Source organism: Sardina pilchardus, chromosome 5 (genome assembly GCF_963854185.1).
Source record: "Sardina pilchardus chromosome 5, fSarPil1.1, whole genome shotgun sequence".
Classification (NCBI taxonomy): domain Eukaryota; kingdom Metazoa; phylum Chordata; class Actinopteri; order Clupeiformes; family Clupeidae; genus Sardina; species Sardina pilchardus.
The window spans coordinates 12,650,768-12,669,628 of NC_084998.1; the positions used below are offsets into that span (position 1 = coordinate 12,650,768).

General features: G+C 40.9%; 3 protein-coding genes across 5 annotated transcripts; 2 read left to right on the plus strand and 1 right to left on the minus strand.

The window, feature by feature from the left end:
* Window positions 1-151: 151 nt before the first annotated feature.
* tnfsf10l4 (tumor necrosis factor (ligand) superfamily, member 10 like 4) lies at window positions 152-3,493 on the plus strand. The gene is made up of 5 exons (XM_062536516.1): window positions 152-752; window positions 910-1,050; window positions 1,135-1,180; window positions 1,257-1,337; window positions 1,762-3,493. Exons 1-5 carry the CDS (start codon window positions 567-569, stop codon window positions 2,181-2,183), a joined length of 876 nt encoding a protein of 291 aa, XP_062392500.1. The 5' UTR covers window positions 152-566; the 3' UTR covers window positions 2,184-3,493.
* Window positions 3,494-4,574: 1,081 nt separating this feature from the next.
* On the plus strand, window positions 4,575-11,743 carry nono (non-POU domain containing, octamer-binding). Of its 3 annotated transcripts, none has more exons than XM_062536517.1 (10): window positions 4,575-4,704; window positions 5,392-5,530; window positions 5,659-5,852; window positions 6,003-6,304; window positions 6,693-6,788; window positions 7,051-7,247; window positions 7,899-8,098; window positions 9,931-9,964; window positions 10,299-10,363; window positions 11,280-11,743. In XM_062536517.1, the coding sequence occupies exons 2-10, from the start codon at window positions 5,392-5,394 to the stop codon at window positions 11,391-11,393; spliced, it is 1,341 nt and encodes a 446-aa protein (XP_062392501.1). In that variant the 5' UTR covers window positions 4,575-4,704; the 3' UTR covers window positions 11,394-11,743. The 3 variants fall into 3 exon arrangements, with proteins under 3 accessions (XP_062392501.1, XP_062392503.1, XP_062392502.1); XM_062536519.1 differs by having other exon boundaries at window positions 7,899-8,092; XM_062536518.1 differs by lacking the exon at window positions 4,575-4,704 and adding an exon at window positions 4,834-4,852.
* A 2,914-nt stretch (window positions 11,744-14,657) lies between these two features.
* zgc:113208 (uncharacterized protein LOC550591 homolog) lies at window positions 14,658-18,705 on the minus strand. Its single transcript, XM_062535598.1, has 6 exons — window positions 18,416-18,705; window positions 18,073-18,261; window positions 17,889-17,987; window positions 16,791-16,861; window positions 15,612-15,742; window positions 14,658-15,111 (listed from the first exon to the last, which is right to left on the minus strand). Exons 1-6 carry the CDS (start codon window positions 18,555-18,557, stop codon window positions 14,877-14,879), a joined length of 867 nt encoding a protein of 288 aa, XP_062391582.1. The 5' UTR covers window positions 18,558-18,705; the 3' UTR covers window positions 14,658-14,876.
* Window positions 18,706-18,861: the final 156 nt, after the last annotated feature.

Sequence of the window (18,861 nt, forward strand, 5' to 3'; positions counted from 1 at the left end):
CCTAAACACTGAGGGATCATTTCATTGGTTAAAGTAGAGAAATGGGAGAAATTTCAGTGGCTCACTACTGTATTAGAAACGTATTTTCTTTGATACGATTGGTTGGTGTGAAAATCTACTCCAAACGTCATGCATGTCTTATGAAGTTAAAAGTTATTTGACTCGCAGTAGTGTTTTTGTTTTTGTATACAGAGTTGTAATATCATTAAATGTCATAAAGTTATAATAACATAATACAGGGTCATGGTTCGTGTTAGATTGATGGATCGATTTAAGGGTACATGTAATGTAAGAAACTCTGAGTCAGCAGTCTAGATTTTGCGCCGCAAGTGTTATTTTGCAAATTAATGCTGGGATATGCATATGCCAGGCATAAGATTTCCCGACTTTAAGAATATCTGATAAGACGGGCGGTGACAACTGGGACTTCCTATCTAGAAAACATACCGGACTGGATGAAGATAACCTATAATTAAATCGAAAGTAAAATAAACTGAATTTTCTCACACGGAATTTGCTGTAGGCTACGTAGGCAAGAAGCGATAATTCATCTCTACCGAACAAGCATGATCCCCGATGCAGATGCACAAATCCACAACAACGACAAAATATCGAAACATAACACCAAACAAAAACAGAAGGATTGTGCAACAAAATGGAATATTTTTCTGCTGACCTTGAGCTTCATTCTTGGGGTGGAGACAATCGTTTCTGTGCGTCTATTGCATGGTCTTTTCCAGGACATTTTAAAGGTAGGCTCAATAAGTGACTTTGTTAAGCCAGGGTTATATTTTACTTTTATCACTCTGCTCTGCCTTTTGTCCACTCCAATCACGAAACCCAAAATGCCTTCAATTAGGTTTAATGGCATACTAATAATGTCTGCCTCAATTTCAATTCAATTTACAGACCCAAGATGAAGTTGAATATGGGGAGTATCCTGTTGAATGTCTATACAAATTTCTAGATATAAACATTCAGACCTATCATCAAATAGACTTGGAAACCTGTGATTTACTCATTCAAGAGTTCAGCCATGGAGCTCAAAGGGTAAGCTTCATTGTAGCCTACTGTATGCAGTCTAGCATACTGCAATATCTCCCTTATTGATGATCTTTGATTTCATGTTTTTAGCGGCTGCAGTGGGACATAAAAAATGTCATCGTTGAATCCATGGATGGTGAGTGCTATGAACATAAGCTTGGTCTATATGATACAAACCTTATTGAATAATCAACATTTATTTTCAATGCCAGAGTGCAATATAAGCCAGGAGTATATACCTGCTATTCATGTTGGAGCTGAGACTGAACTTCGCCAGCTTAATCATCTACCAGGTAAGACATTTTACCTGTTTAAAGGAGATATGGAGTTATCAGATTTTAATGTCAGGGGTTATTAGATTAATACTGCCTCTAGATCCTCTATAAAGGCTGTAAACCAGCTTGCAAATGGATCTCCATGGGCCTGTCGGGCCCAAACCTGAAGTCTTAAAGAGGGGGCGATTAGGATTGCGCCTTAAGACTGAAATAATGTATATTCAAGCTTACCATGCTGTTGCTGCTACAGTTACAGTTGAGAGGGATAGTTAATTGAAATTGTTTTGAGAGTTTCCCCTGACATGAGCCTTAACAGATAGATAGATACTTTATTGATCCCCAATGAGAAATTCAAGATTAACGATCTGGAGTGTCCAGAGTGTTTCTCAGGTTTATGGACTAGAGATACATCCATGTATATTACCATCATGTTTTATAACAGGTGATGGTGGAAATGAGATGACTTCAACACATCGCCTCCGGTGGAACAATATTGAGGGCCAGGTCACTGAAGATGGCTTAATGCGTGTCAGCCCTGACGGTGAAATTATAGTCCCACAAGATGGACTTTACTTTGTTTACTCACAGGTTTATTTCCAGATGATTCCATCTCGACCACCTGGAGGGAACTTTTTTCAAACAATATACAAAAGGACAACCACTCACTCACAGCCCGTTCCTCTTGCAAAAGCAAGGGAGGTTCCATGCTTAGATCCGACCTTTAACACCCAACTCTTCTCCAGCCACCAGGGGGCATTGTTTCATCTGCATAAGGGAGACAAACTCTTCCTCTCTGTTTGGGATATGAAAGCTCTTCGCTTGCTGCCAGACTCCACATATTTTGGTGCATTTATGGTCAAATGAGTTTCATATCTATGATGAAATAATTCCTCTACAGTTAAGCCTCAGGGAATATTTTACATGTGTAAACAAAGTCATATCATTTCATAAGAGGTGTATGTTGCTGTTATCTATAAGACATGTGGTTAAGAACTAACTTATTCATACCCCTGGCAAACATGTGATTTAATGTTGCTTTTCTCTCAATCAATATGTTTGTTCTGACTGAAAATTAAACTGCCAAAAGGTTGTGAGATAATGTAGTAAAAACATGGAATCAAAAAAAGAAGTGTTTCCATGTTTTTGTAAAAAATCTTTTTTTAATGAAAAATGGCATGTCCAAAATTATTCATACCATTTCTAAATAATCAATAGAAACATCTGTATCGCCACATCTCTCAAAATGGTTCTTATAATATAATGTCTCCACAATGATTCTAGGCTGCACCTATAGCTGCAATACAGGTTTTGAAGCAGGAACGATTTTTTGCCATCATCACTATGGCCTTGTGCTCATTTTTTGACAGATTGGGGTCTGGACTCCAGCTGGGCCACTCTAAAATGTCCATTGATTATTTTAAAAGGGTAACATTCTTTCTGTGGTATGTTTCTACCACATTGTCTTACAGCCTTTTGGCATGTGCCAGTGTCTTTTTCAGTCAGAACAAACATAATGTTCAAGAAAATCAACCATATCTGCCAGGGGCATGACTAATTTTGTTCTTAACTGTATTTTGGAAGTTAATCTTGTTTAATAATGTTTTGATATCAATGAAATATGGAAACAGGGCATTTAAAATCTGTTTATAAGAACAGTGTTTGTTGTACTTATGAAAGGGTTCTGAGTATAATGTACCAACTTCACAGCTGTTTACACAGTTAAACCAATTGGAAATTCGAATGAACTGAGGGTGCCTAGACCCAACCTTAATTGAGAATTGGTTTGGTGTCAGCTACTCTACCAAAACATCTTTTTATGTGCTGTCCTCAAGGAAAATAGAAGGATGATGAGGATAAAACAAAAAAATACATAAGTAAACACTTAACCCATTAAGTCATACACCTAGAAGAGCAATAACAGTCAGATGCTGGAAATTATTCCATCTGACAACTCTGAGGTTGAACTGAGATGATTCCTCCTGACAGTTTGTACAACAGCACAATTGAACAGTGATGGTGAAGGTCCAGTTCAAAAGAGATGGCATCAGGCCATTTAACACTGATAATACCTCCGGAATAAAATGACAATCTCCAGGATGAAAACAGGTCATATGAATTTATTTTCTTTTACATGTAATACAATATATAAATAAATAAAGATATTTGATGGGAAATATGCTATATTTTAATTTGGTCGTGCATAGCCATTAATTATCGACTTGGATGATTGCTTGGGAGGCCATAACTGCATTTCCACTAAACGTGCCTCTTACTGTTGACAGTTAAACAGACCACTATCCATCAGATAGATTTAGGACTTCATACATTAACAGAAATGGATTCCACTAATACTGGAAGAGTTCCTAGTTGTTTTTGGAGCCGATGCCAATTATTTGTTTGCATATTCAGTCGAAATCAGATTCTGAGGATGTCGTTTGCTCATCCAGACTGCAATATCACTGTGGCATACAGAAATTGTAGCCTACTCATTTAGGTGGGTAAGACAGGTAAAGGATACAGTTGAGTATCATCCACATAACAATGATAGGAAGATGCATGGGAACATCCCTCCTCGATCCTCCAGGCTCGTTCCTACTGATCTATAACACTGGATAGACTATCCCATTGTTGCCGCCCAATCATTCTTTATGTAGATCAGTGAGGACGAGGCCCGAGGAAGGAAGGGAGGATGTTTAACAGACGAATGAGAGGCACCCTAAATGAATGCCAGTGAGGTACAGTAGGATGGGGTTTTTTTCTACAGATGCAGAATGCAACTTGAGTAAACTACTTGAAAACCACTACAGGAACCCATGACAAGAAGGGAAGAAGGGAGACTGTATTTTTCTTTAGCAAAGGTGTAACCATTGGTTGTTTGAATGGAAAATGGACTTAGGCCTATCCAGAAAACAAAGTGATGAATAACACAGTGAGGGAATGATGCAGAAGAGTGGATGGAATGGGATCCAGTTGGTGTGTCTCATTAATTTGTCTCACGCGTTTGTATGTAAGGAAAACTGAAATGCACGAATGTTTATCAAGACCGATATGATTAGATCATAGATTGAGATTAATCAGACATAGGCCTATGTCTGGAGCGAGAATATGCATTCGTTCATGCCAAGTCGTTCAAACTTTATTATGTCACATCCTGGGCAAAGGTTCAAAATTGCTTAGGCCAATAATAATCTGTATCTGAAAGATTCAGCCAATCATTATATTTTATTTGGGGGCGGACATTAGTCACAAGCCTATCAGCTTCTACGAGGAAACCATGGTTAGGTTGTGAACTTGTGACGTCCCACTTTTCCAACCCTTTGTAACCCAGTAACCTAAATTCTCCCTCTAGCCGTGTTATTTCGGTACTCTTCCCTTTCTAGTTAAGGTAAGTTATTGGTATACTTTAGATTACGATACTGAAACATCATTTATTGATGGTTTGCACGTAGGTCTTTGTAGTGTAGTTAATTTGGAGAACTGGATTTCTATTATCTAACAGTAGCTAGCCGTTAGCTATCGGTGGTTAGCGCGAGGTAATGCTATGATCAAGATTTGATTAGCTGACTTTGTGATCTTAATATATCCTAAGTGCAAAGGTGGATACATTGTGTTTGTTTTCGTCAGTTAATGCACATCTGCATGCTCGTTATTTACAGCTTTTTCCCGATCGTGTACATTCCGCTCGCATCCTAGGCCAGCTGTTAACTTTGTTCATTGTGTGCCACCATGTCTATGGTTAACGTTATGGTACAATCGTTAGCTAACGCTACCAGTAGTTAGTTAGCTCGACCACAACAATAGCTGCCATTGTTGAAACAATGACGACTGTTTTTAGATTAATCAAGTGCTCGTTGTCTTTGAGACGACTTAGCCGTAATAAGGTTGGTTTATTCAGTCTGGTATTTTGCCAGAAGTGGTGATTTGAGTGGTTAGATCACGCTAGCTTCACCTATATCATGCTGTACAGATACTCAAATCAGTCGGGGTTTGCGTCTGCGTCACTGGATCGAACAAGCCTTATAAGCCTTTCTTTTTAACAAACCATTCCAAACACTTACGCCATATTTAACAGATGCAAGGCAACAGGGGGCCCCGTCCGGACCAGCAGAACCATGCTCCACAGAGAAGGCCCAATCACCAGGACCAACAGAGGAAGCCAGGAGGCGACAGCAATGGGCAGCACTCGGACAATAATGAGCAGCCAAGCGCAAGTATGAACCACGGGCATTTGAACTCGTTCATAGTTATTCTTATTGCATAACCGTGTGATTGAGAGCTACAGGGATGTCTGTTATTTGGCGCTTAATAATGTCGAGCCTTCATGTGGACATGTTTGTAGATGCTGGCATAACCATCGACCTTCAGAATTTCCGCAAGCCCGGAGAGAAGACATACACGCAGCGCAGCAGATTGTTTGTGGGCAATCTCCCCAATGGCGTCTCGGAGCAGGAGGTGGAGAAGCTCTTCTCTAAATATGGCAAACCATCTGAAATCTTCATCAACAAAGACAGAGGATTTGGATTCATCAGGCTGGTAGGTCTTTTTGTCTCCCTTTACCTTCCAGACTTTCTGTCCGTAGTTAAAGGTCCTGTGACCTCCCATCCCAAGTGAATCTCCCATAGAACAAGGGGTGAACGCTGTCACAAGAGACACATTTAGTAATGTCTTTTCTCCATTCTGTAGGAAACCAAAACAATGGCAGACATAGCCAAAGCAGAGCTCGATGACACCCAGTTCCGTGGGCGTCAGATCCGTGTGCGGTTTGCTACGCACGGTGCAGCACTGACGGTGAAGAACCTGCCACAGTTTGTCTCCAACGAGCTTCTGGAAGAAGCCTTCTCCATCTTCGGACAAATTGAGCGCGCCATCGTAATTGTGGACGACCGTGGGCGTCCGACAGGGAAGGGGATCGTAGAGTTCACCTCAAAGCCAGCTGCCCGCAAAGCACTGGACCGCTGCACAGATGGTGCCTTCCTGCTCACAGCGTAAGTAAACAGAGAGATTGACATGCTGCTGATTGGGTGGAGCAAATGGCAACACCTTTGCTCTAATTTGAAGCCCCAGACAGACATGGGAGAACAGGACTTGTTTTTGTTTGATTTTTTTTTTTTTAAAAGGATTGTCTGAGTTGCATCTAAAAGACTGTGAGCTATATGAGTAAAGATTCACTTGAGTGTATCTTTCTTGGATCCCCCTTGATATGACTGTGCCACTTGGTGAGCACTATAATGTTCTTAGTAGATTAGAAGAACAAAGTGATATCAAAAACAAGGTAATAGCATTCAGTCATAGGAAGTAATGCTTACACACTTTATGAAATGTTCCTGTATTCTAAGCGGCTTTAGATGTGTTCTTCATGTTGTTCCATAACAGATTTCCCCGTCCTATTACCGTGGAACCAATGGAACAGTTTGATGATGATGAGGGACTACCAGAAAAACTTGTCACCAAAAATCAACAGTTCCACAAGTATGTAGAACCCCCCCCCCCCCCCCCCCCCCCCCTCTAATGTTCTGGTTCTGTAATGGCATTTTGCATTATATTTGTACTCTTGTAATCACTACATCAAGTCATTCTCCTGAGATTTTTAACATTGTAGTTGAAAGTTCATTCACTTCAAATTGTTGACTAATAACTCTTTCTTTTTCTCTCTCTCTCTCTCTCTCTCTCTCTCTCTCTCTCTCTCCCCCGCTCTCTTGCTTTTTCCTTGTCCACTTTTCTGCCCCTCCAGAGAGCGTGAGCAGATGCCACGCTTTGCCCAGCCCGGCTCGTTTGAGTACGAGTACGCCATGCGCTGGAAGGCCCTGCTGGAGATGGAGAAGCAGCAGTTTGAGCAGGTGGACCGCAACATCAAGGAGGCCCAGGAGAAGCTGGAGGCCGAGATGGAGGCGGCACAGCACGAGCACCAGGTCATGCTCATGAGGCAGGGTGAGTCGACGGGCCTGACTTTTTAAAAACATTTTTATTTGATTTATTTGGGGTTTTTTTCCCCATAAAAGACAGGGATCGAATTCCTGTTTGTCTCGGATTTGCCGATAGCCTCTGTGCACAATGGACGGAGTGAACGTTCGATCTCATTCAGAGATGGCATATCAACTGCAGGCAGCTGCTAATTTGTCTCAAGTTATGTTTTGAATGAAGTGTAATGATTTTTTTTTTTTTAGTGGTCCTGGGTTTATAAAATGCATGTGTGGTAGCACTAATTGTCAGTGTGAGTTCCCTTGCATCTTAAAGCCATTGTGACTGCAGGCAGTGGCTAGTAGTCGTTTCTAGTACAAAAGCGAGCCAGACATCCTCACCACATGTTGTAACTTGGCTAATAGTGTTGCAGACAGATGTAAGTTTCCAAAGGAAACTAGAGCCATCCTGCTAATAGTACTTGCTAGGAAGACCCTCCCCCCAACCCCACCACACACACACACACACACACACACTTACACTTTCACGGGTCACATTGCAAAAGAAGTGAACACCGAGAATTTAGTCTCTTATCTAATACTGTACTTTAAAACGTTCTTCCTACTCTCTGAAAAGACGAACGCTGAAAGATGAACATTTGATTTTGTTTTGCTCCATCAGACCTGATGCGTCGTCAGGAGGAGCTGCGGCGCATGGAGGAGATGCACAACCAGGAGGTGCAGAAGCGCAAGCAGCAGGAGCTGCGTCAGGAGGAGGAGCGGCGCCGGCGGGAGGAGGACATGCGCCTCCATAGCGAGGAGATAATGAGGAGGCAACAGGAAGCCGGCTTCAAGGGTGGAAACTTCCAAGAGAATGTGAGTGTGAGTGTCGGACTTTCTCTACCTATATTTCTATCTTTCTCGCTCTACCCTCCACACCCGGTGTACATACAATAAATTCCATGAGTTGTGTTCTGAGGTGGTTTTTTTAACCGTTAAGAAGATAAGAAAATGAGTAAAATCAGGCATAAAAATTCAAAGCGCATGAACACGTTCCTCTGTCACAGTTTCTATCGACTTAAATTGGTCAGATTAGCAGGAACATCTCTCAGGGAAGTCTTCCCAGAGAAGGTGTGCCTGTGGTCGAACTTGACACTCACTTGCTGTGTGGCCTGTGGGTTTATTAGAATCAGCTGCTGTGTGAATTATGTCTGTGTTAATTATATTAACACTAATATGCTATTTTTTGCTGACATGTTGCAAAGAATTTGAAAGCAGGCTAGTGTATTGGATCTCTCCATACCAAGAGCATTCAAGTGAATGAGCTTGCCCAGGCTAAGTAACAATGCTGTTAACATATGTTGATATGTAGGGGTTGTTACTAGCTAACACCTTAATGTTGCCACTTCAATAGGTGCATCCTGCAGACATCCTATACTCCTCTGTGAACACTGGATAGGCTGTGGGAAGCTAAAGGCTGTTTTATGCTTCTGTGTCGATGCAATGACTATGCCGGCATGAACCCTTCGAAATTCTGCGTCTCCTGTGTCTGCGTCACTCACCACCGAAACGATAGTCAGAATGGTGAACTCCATACACTGCTGTGCTGAAATCTTAAACTGTTTGGCCTTAGACTGTTATCTTAAACTTTCGTGCTTAGAAAAGTTATCGATAAATAGACACAGTAACACATTCCAATGACCTAGTTACTGTAACCAGTAACTAAGTCTGAGGTTATTTGCGAGGTGTCAACCATGCCAGTTTGTTGTTTTGGCAAGCAAACTTTCCCACAACTGCCCACAAAGTGCTGCTTGCTGGCGTAGTGCTGATTTCAGAACGTTACTGACAAATAGACAAACGGATAACCCCGTAATTGTAACCAAAATATGTCTGAATTTATTTGCAAAGCGTTTGCCAGTGAACTAGCATGTTGCTACTCCCCACTGTAGGGTGAGTTGACCAATCACAGTCCTTCCAGTCTGCGTCGCCTCAACGCAAGGTTAATTTTTTGGAGGCGCACGTCAGGTGACGGTGGGGGGCATGGATGGGGTACACGGCGATGCACAGGGCTTTGTGGGGCTACGCTATTGAGTCAATGCAAAGCCATAAAACTGCCTTTATGTTACTCTCCACATATCACACTGTAATACTCTTTTTGCGCAGGAGGTGGGAGTGTTGAGCTGATGACACCATATAGGTGACCATCTGCTTGTCAGATAGTGTTTTGTGCCGATTGGGCACAGAATATCATATGTTTAAGGTCCTGTGTGTGGTGGTGAAATCTGAAATGGGCCCACTTTAGGAGTAAAGAGGAGAGAAGCGAAGTTTTTCCAAGTATAGAATTCTGTACTTTGAGTACTCATTGCCTCATATCATATTTGATTATAGTTGGAGCAGGAATGGATCTAAAGCCTGTAATTAGTTTGACAGCTGCAGAAAAATGGAATATTAAACTAAACTCTCTGTATCAATGCCCCCACTGTTCTTCTGAAGTCGGTTTGGTCCCTGAATTCGGTGGATCAGCCAGTATTTAATTACTAACTGTTAAGACTGCCACATCAAAGATGTATCGTAGGTCTATTGCCAAGGCATGAGACAGTTCAAGAAAAAAAAATGAAGGAAAGTTGGGAAAATGAAGCGAACTTGGGTCTTTTGAAATATATGTCCTGTTATTTTTGAGTAATCATTGAAATTGTACCCTTTCTTTTGTCCAGCAAAGGGAACAGGAGATGAGGATTCACATGCAAGGTGAGATGAGCTTTCTTAGCTTTACATTTAACACTGAGACTTGAAGGTACCATCTGCAATTGAGGTGAAAAGTTGATTGTACCTTGCTCAACAGCCATTATTGCAATTGCACCCCTTCTTTGCTCCTTCTTTTTTTTGGCACACACACACACACACACACACACACGTACAACACCAGGCTATAGGACCACAAGGAACAGTATTAAAAGTGTATCGAGTAGCATCATAGGCTATACCTTTAATGGCACAGTTATAATTTCACCAGGTTCAAGTACTTGTTTCCAAATTGAATGATCCATCATACTGAAGGGTATGTTTCTTTGTCTGTGTAAAGGTGCTGGGATGAACAGGAACCCACTGGCAGGAAATGCTGCCCAGCCAGGAACAGGAAACAATGAGGTGAGACTGACGCTAGCAACTTGTTGGACTGCTACGAGTTTCTGTCGCATATATTTACAATTTTATGGCTCTCTATTATATTGTTGTTAAAGGAAAATGGCGGCGAGTTTTTTGTTTTGTTTTGTTTTTTTCACATAGATCTGTTTTTCGAGGTCACCAAATACTGTATGGTATGACTACAAAAAAAAAAAAAAAACAGGCTACCAGCTAGCAACAGCTTTAGCTGCCTGGCTACTATAGCTGTTGGCTGCAGCAACTCGGTATCAACAAAGCACCGACAGTACTCAGTGACCTCAAACTGAGATCTATGTGAAAACTTCATGCCATGAACAATTCAATTTTATACTGTGGCAACATGTTTTCATATATAAAGGTTCATGTTTTGTTTTTTGAAAACTGGCCAAAAATAGTATCAGGTCAAAATGCCTGAAACAAGATACCAATTAAAGCCACTCACCTGTCAGCCTGGTATTAATGTTGAAAGTTACTGGGGTAATGAAAGTGTAAAAATTACTTAAAAAGTAAAGGAGGCAACAAGATGTTCTCTGTGAAGCTTCCTTTGTTGTGGAGTATTTCCAACACCATGGAGATTGCATTACGTTAATTGGAGCTGGTTAAGTGAGAGAAAGCACTTCATATGATTCAATAAAGTAGACATTATACTCATGCTTATGGAGTTGCATTTCTTCTTTGGTTTGTAGAATTAAGCAATAAGCCCCGAGAGGCCGTGGGTTATACTGTATAATCGAACAGCTAGGGGCGTTGTTAGGCACGACGCGAAGCATTTGATTTCCCAATTTCTAAATTTGAACAGCAACTATTTTATACTCTTTTTCTTAACTTTCCTATTCAGGCACTCCATCCATCTATTCATGGGTCGTATATTAACTCCTAATCTCTCTCCGTGTCTTTCCAGGGTGCTGGTGCAGGGTTGATGGGAAACCCCCCCATGCCTGCTGGAGGAGCCCTCTTCCCCAGGGGTCCCCCAGGACCTGCTGATTTTGCCCACAACAAGCGTCGCCGATTCTAAGACTGTTACTGCCTTTTCCTCTTTTTTTTTTATTATTATCTCTCACCCTCATTTTTAAGTCCCTTTGTACACTGTATTATTTTTTTTCTCCATGTGAAGTCCTCAACCACAGACAAGAGTATTTGTAAAACGGTATACTTATTTTCTTTTTCTTTTTTTTTTTTTTTTTTAATTGAAGTACGGAGCTGCTCTTTTCATTTCTAGATTTTAAGTTTCATGCTTCCTTTGTATAGACATGATTTGCTTTTCCTCTTTGTATTTTGAAGATCAACATACTTTTATATAGTAGTAGGTACAGTCTGGATTATGCTTTTAACAACTTTATTAAATCCAACATGTTTTGGGAAAAAGGGTGTTTTCTCTTGAAATGTTGCTGCCATGTTTTAACATGTTATATATATCGAGGATAATGAATAACCAGATGCCATTTCATGCTTAATACACTGGATGAATTGGAGTGTGTTTGCTCTACTACACTATATACTACCTGAAAGCTATTGATGCATTGTTGGGTAAGTGGTCATGCAGGGGAGTTTAGCTTGCCTGCCTAACCAGCGTAAGGCAATGGTAAACTATCCAGAAACTACCCATTTCTGCATGTTCTTACAGAATGCAGAGAGAGAGACATTTTTAAATTCATTACATTCCTGACACCTGGGACAAAAATAGAATAGAATGTTATTGGCACAGTTATCCTCCTCAACCTTATTTAGTTATCAAATATGTGACACATAATTACTTCTCTCTATAATTAAAACAGTGTTTAAAAATAGTGTTTTTCACGATAAAGCAAATTTGAAAAGAAATTACATGAGCAAAATTGTTTTCCAAATGACAAATGTGTGTTTGGATAAGGTGAAAGGTCTCCAATTTTGTCAACGTTGTCAGGCGTTAATTGGAATTATTCAATTGGGCAATATCAAGGCAGCAGTCTTTTTGACGGACCCCTCGCTACAGTTCACCTCCGCTGAAGATAAGTGTCGAACAGCCTCAGATGAGTTCTTTTTAGTTTTTGAACATTGCTAATCAATGGTAGTATTTCCAATGTCACAACTATAGTCTGCCAAGTCCAGAAAGTCACACCATTAATTGATTGGACTGCCTTTTGCTATAATTATAGTACCCTTTCATGCATTCACATGGCATAACCTTATGGAACCAAACATTTGTTTTTGTCAAGTATCGCATTTATTTTCCTCCCTGAACCATCATGCTTTCACAGTTTGAGGCAGATGAATCCTGGCATTGTCATGGATGCATCATAAATATTTGACTCTGGTGCCATGAAAAAAGATAATGTAGTCTGAAGCCTCCAGAGCAATTGATAGAAGTTGAAGTGTAAAGCCCGGCGCCCACCAGAAGCGGCGTTCAGCGGTGTTCGGCGGTCTGGGCTTGATGCGCAGGATTTTAGAATAGTTTTCTATCTCTGTGCGGCTGCTGCGCGGCAGACGTTTCCAGTGGGCGTTGCTCCATTGAAAACAATGGAGTTCTATTTTTTTTATTGTCGCGGCATGCCGCGTACGTGTCCGGTGGGCGATGGCCTTAAGAAACAGTGCCCCCATCATTTCCACAGCACAAGGCTCTTAGGGCTGTTATAGGGTTGTCTCAGGCAGGTGGAGACTCTGGAGGCCTTGTTATAGGGTTATCTTGGTCAGGTGGAGACAACCATGTTATGGGGCGATCAAATGCAGCCAGATGACTACAGTACCTGAATACAGAATAACCCAGTAATTCCATCAATGGATTTTTCCTTCCCACAGACGTATTAGGACCACAATGCCGGGATTGATTATGGCAGACTGGTTCAGGGAGTCAGCTCAACCAAGTCCTGACCTTAAACTTACTGAAAGTCTTTGGAATGTGAGAATGGAGAACATTTTACAGTTTTTACAGTTTGACTTAACTGATGTCTATACAACATCTCAGCAAAAAAAATACAACTCTGGATGGACATAAATGTTATGATGTTGCATATGGTCAAAACAATACCATGGCAAATGGGAGCAGCAATCAAAGCTAATAGGGTCATTGAAATACTGATGCGCATAACTTTTTTTGTTCAGGCAGCGTGAGTCAACCGTCATTGGATTTTTGGAAAAAAAATATTTAGACAACTTTATTCCTGGGAGGTTGGGAGTTGTATGAAAAGGTTATGATGTTAACATACGTACATGTTGTATTTGTCATAAGTTTGTTAGTGCCATTTTTTAAAAAATGTTTTACCATTTTTTGTTCCCTTTGAAACCTCCTTTGACCTGATTAATGAGGCCTATAAAGTAAGGCTGCTCGATTATGGCAATCATCAATCATACTTCTCTAGACCCTTTCAATCTGTTCTTAGAGGCCTTCTGGGGGAAATGTTCAAAACGAACAGATACTTTTAAAAGAAAATAAATCAGACTTTAGCATAATGCTCTACATACAAAATGACTTTAAAACCTGTTCCTAAACCTGTTCCTAATTTGGTTATTGGATCTCAGGTCACACCTCAACATACCCATGAAGAATGGCATTTTGGATTTTAGAGTGTTGGACTTGTGCAACAGTCTATTGTAATTACACCGATGTGACATATAATACTTTATTTAATGTTTGCAGAGTTTTGCTACTTTACCTTGGTGTTGCTGCTTGCTACTGGATAGCACATTGGCATTGAATGAATATTTCTGAGACATCTTTGGTCAGCCCAGGGCTGACCCGAGCTTGTTAATAGTCCAGTTGTTGGTGTAAATAGTTCCACCATCTTATAACCTACAGTGCCAAAGCATCCATCACCAATATAGGCTGATGAGTTACATAGTTGCATCAGTTTGCATAGACAGACACCTTTACTGAGTTTCTTGATCAGTTTAAATGTTTGAACAAATGTTGAGCATTATGACTTAAAGGAGAACACTGACCATTTTCACATATATCTCTGTTTCTCGAGGTCACCGTGTAGCACTGTAGCTGCCTAGCTGTTGGCTACGGCATCTTGAGTCAGGTAGCACTGATTGTTTTTTTTAGTCCTTCTTTGTACCAGCAGTACTCAGTGACTTTGAGAAACAACATGTGAAAAACAAGATCAACGTGAAAAATTGCGGAGATTTGAAGATCTATAATGGTTATCATACTGTAGTGTATAGTCACATATATGTATCTACTTCAATGCTTTTGTGGACTGATTATAGTGTGCATCATTGCCTGTTGATTACTCACCATATACTGTACATCAAACAGTTATTCAAATGGATGACTTTTCTGGAAGGATTACTATGAACCAAATAAATATTATAAAACACAAATGTTTAATAGAATAAAGACAGAAATTGGAGCATATCCATAAAATCAAGGTAAAATGACCCTCACTCATCAGCAACTGCATAATATACCTACATGTGCGGTGACTTTTTAAAAAAGTAACAAAAGATACAATACATAAACACAAAACTCCCACCAGCGTTAACATGTTCAGCCCTCCACCACCTATGCCCCAGCGATGGGTCACTTGGGTTTGACTCTCTTTGCGCCCTCCTTATAGTCTTCCTGACTGAGTCGATAGCCCCAGTGCTGCAGAGTCTGTCTCACCACGGGGGAAACAGTGCGGTTGTCGTAACCACAGCCCGACCGCACGACTTTAGTGACGAGGTTGCTCCTCCAGCGTCCTTTCACCCCGGCGCACTTTGCCCATCGGCTGATCTGGCGCTCGTCGTCTTTTGTGCGGCGACCCTGATAAAACCTTTAAGAAACACACAAGACGTGCACTTAAGAGGATGCAGACAGCAAGAGCGCTTTTTATATTCACAATTCACAGAAGAACAGTCTCTTGTACTCTGCATCGTAATGGGAAAACTTCAAATGTCTCTACTGCCTCTACAGTAATATGATACGTTTCACATATCTATAACACTGTCCACATCTGGCATTTCCAGATCCAACATTCGCTGCATTCATAGTGGTCTGGATATCCTCCATAGGGAACCTTTGGGTTAAGGACACTACAAGTTGATGAACCATAACACAGTTCACTTGTTGGCCTGCCAAGAATCTGCTGGATCCAACTCCTCTCAAATGTAATTCCAACAAAGACTGAGCCGAGACGAAATGTAGCAACATCAGGTTAACTGAGAGGCCATTACACCTTTCACATCATGGTGAAACTGAACCCCTTCATATTCCTGATTCACTGGTGGTGATGGGAGGTGGGGGGGGGGGGGGTTACCTGTGGTCAGCACTTACCTGCAGTACCACTGAAACCAGCCATAGGGGTCCTGAGCCACGATCCAGCCACTGCTCTCCCACATCTCTAAACTCCCTCCACACTTCACGTCATATGTGTTCACAGCGTTCCTGTATGTTGGTGAAGACACCTGCATTGACAATAATCAAACTGGATGAGAAACTTGCATGTTAGGCCCTGTTTACACAAATTTATACACGAGATTTGGAACGTCATCATCATCTTCCTCTCCTCTGCTGATTGGTGCCTTACCATCCCCTGCACGTTTGGGCAGGTTCTGTGTTCAGTTTCCTCAGACTGGCTGAGCCGTCAGTTGAGGATGCCTCTGTTCAAGTCTTGGCTAGTGAGCTAAATGGTTTCATGCTGTCCACCCCAAAACATATTCGTGCACCCCCTACATCCTCCCTCTTCCCTGAAGTATCCAAAAAGATTGTTCCATGTGACTGAGGCTAAAGGGTAGCCTTAGGTCAGTAATAAAATAAACAATATGAAACAGACCCTACAATTAAGAAATGAGACACTATGAGCTAATGTGGTTCAATAAATAAACAAATATCTTATTTTTCTTTCAAAATGACTTTTTGTCAAAGGACTTAAGCTTTATTCGTTTCAGAAGACATTTACTTCATATTTCCCTGCTCTTTTCATTATATTCAAACGCATGAGGGTTGTTTATGTTCAGACCAAAACAACATCTCCAGAACAACACTGAATCACTGAATATATAAAGCAACACTGAATATACAAGAAGGCTGCAAAAATGTCTGGTGTAACGCCTGTAGGCTGCATGGTCTTTATTCATTATTAAAGACCAGTTCAGTCTGACTCTGAAAAAAGTGTCTCAGAATTACTGACAGTGGTCCCGAGAACACAACGCATCGATTAATCAACTTGCAGATAGAAGTGAATTCATAAAACTAACTGAACATTATATCAACATAGTTAGTTTGCAAGCGGGCAAAATCACCCAATGTGGTTTTCCACTATTACTAATTGGGTTGCAGGATACCATGCTACTCTTTGTACTTCCAACTTACTGCAGAAAGCTATTATCAATATCTTAGTTTCAGAAACGGGATTTTAGCCATTAATGATAATCCTGACAGTGTGCGCTTGAGCCCATTTCTTTGCCTTGCTTTTGCCCCTTGTGAACTGTGAAGTGAACCTCACTGGCTTACCTGCTTAGAAATGTTTAAACCCTCTAGCCAGTCTTCGGGAAGCTCCTTCCAGACATCTTTGTAGTTTTGTTCTGCACACCAACACCATAATAAAATGTGTCATATCAACTCAACTGCAATGGCACTAAATACAGTATTCATGTGGCAATCACTTTCAGAGTTTCTTGTGGTATGGTATGGTGCTGAATAGATACATAGATTGGTGGCCTTAAAGTCTAGATAAAGGTATCTAGACAAAGCTGGAGCATACTGTTTAAACTACATACAAACTAGTTGAAAAAGGTTTCGAATGGTTATAGGCCAATATAATTATAAGGCAATCATGGAACGAAACAGTCATAGTCAGATATGTCAGAGGACACATATTTGTACATTTGTAATACTGTAGGTCTATTTGAACGGTCATTAATTTGCATATTCTGAAGGATATCAGGCATTACTAAAGCCTGCCATAGAATCCAATGGCAAAAGACAGAAGTTGCATAACAATAAGATGAAAAGGAGGAAAAGGCAGAAGAAAAGAAAAGGTAAGAAGTTCTCTGATGGTCCCTATATTTTATTTGAGACATATTGGAGCCTATGCAACATCTCTGCCTGACCCTCATGAGAAAAGCTACATTCTACAACTTCACCGGCCAAATATTGGTGGTATGATACCAAAACATTGACCAAGTTATTATAATAGGGAAGTTAGGAAATGTGTAGTGTAGAAGTGATAATGAAGAACATGTTTACACTTCAGTCATGTTTTCTGTTAAAGCAACACTAAAGCAGTTTTCCTCTTTTGCACGCACGCTATTTGTTTATCCACCAAATAACAATGTTCACAGACAGGTAGAGCATGTTGCATGATTATATGACAGTATGATGTATTGCGACATAGTTACATTGCTTCGTAATCACTGGCAATGTTATATTGTCTGTGACAAAAACAACAAACAGAAACAGTAACAGGAACAATAATCTGTGTGTGTGTGTGTGTGTGTGTGTGTGTGTGTGTGTGTGTGTGTGTGTGTGTGTGTGTGTGTGTGTCTCTGTGTGTGTGTGTGTGTGTGTGTGTGTGTCTCTGTGTGTGTGTGTTTTGGATAATACACTTACTTGTTACGCTTGAGTAGATGGGTCTGAAATAGGTACCCCCAAAGCTGCCTGCTTGCAAAACTTCCTTGGGAGTCATGTTGGGCCTGAACTCTGGGAAGTCTAAGGACGAAAAACATCATTCATGACCATTCAGTTTGTCACAATATAATCAAGGTAGACCTATTTCATTAACCCAGTAAGCTACCTTTGAACACCAACTGTCCTTTCTCATTTTTCTTCACTGCAGCTGTCTTCGTGGAGCCATCCTTCATCTTCTCCTTGGCCGAGTCTTTAGATTTAGAAGTGGAGGCTTGAGAGGCTTTTGGTTTCTTTTGACTTGTATCAGTTGCATCTTTCTTCACTTTTTCAACGTGTGCTTTCTTCTCATTCGAAGCTGGGGAGATGTGTAAGAGTTGTTATGAAACTTAATGCATACAACACCAAAACTAACTAGCGTTTAACATCTGCCCAAAAAAGTAAAACTTAACCTACAGATCCCAGTTGATTTTACAAAATAAAACCCTCGGAATAAAAAGTCGCCTACTTACGTGCACTTCTGTGTGTTTCTGAACTCTTCCCCTTTGTAACCTCACGACTTGAAAGGCTTTTTCTACTCTTCTTGCTGGCAATTTCTTCCTCGTTCCCTGATGATTTTCGCTTTACCTTAGACTTATTCTGAGTTGTATCCATTTCTACATGTGTATGCTTATAGTCTAAATTGTAGCTTCCTTTCCGTGTTCAAAGAATGAATACCCTGTTTTAATTAACAGAGAGATGTGCTACTCTGTCTCTGAAGATGCACATGCATTTCATTCAGTGTTACAAAACATTGCCGCCTACGCCACTGCGCATGTCCGGTGGATAGCCTCAAACCGTGGGTGGAGGGGACGCATTTTCGCTTCACGCTTCATAATAGCAAACGTGCTGCTGCCGCCACCCCACTCTGTAGGCTAGTCTATCCAATCCAAGACACAATCCGGGACGCAGTTTCCAC

Bases quoted from the DNA above. Each gene is read 5' to 3' on its own strand.
- tnfsf10l4 (XM_062536516.1), top strand. From the start codon at position 567: ATGATCCCCGATGCAGATGCACAAATCCACAACAACGACAAAATATCG. The intron at 753-909 runs GTAGGCTCAATA...TTCAATTTACAG, and splicing joins TTTTCCAGGACATTTTAAAG to ACCCAAGATGAAGTTGAATA. The intron at 1,181-1,256 runs GTGAGTGCTATG...TTTCAATGCCAG, and splicing joins CATCGTTGAATCCATGGATG to AGTGCAATATAAGCCAGGAG.
- nono (XM_062536517.1), top strand. From the start codon at position 5,392: ATGCAAGGCAACAGGGGGCCCCGTCCGGACCAGCAGAACCATGCTCCA. The intron at 8,099-9,930 runs GTGAGTGTCGGA...TCTTTTGTCCAG, and splicing joins ACTTCCAAGAGAATGTGAGT to CAAAGGGAACAGGAGATGAG. The intron at 10,364-11,279 runs GTGAGACTGACG...GTGTCTTTCCAG, and splicing joins CAGGAACAGGAAACAATGAG to GGTGCTGGTGCAGGGTTGAT.
- zgc:113208 (XM_062535598.1), bottom strand. From the start codon at position 18,557: ATGGATACAACTCAGAATAAGTCTAAGGTAAAGCGAAAATCATCAGGG. The intron at 15,743-16,790 runs GTAAGCCAGTGA...TTGTCAATGCAG, and splicing joins GTTTAAACATTTCTAAGCAG to GTGTCTTCACCAACATACAG. The intron at 15,112-15,611 runs GTAAGTGCTGAC...TGTTTCTTAAAG, and splicing joins TGGTTTCAGTGGTACTGCAG to GTTTTATCAGGGTCGCCGCA.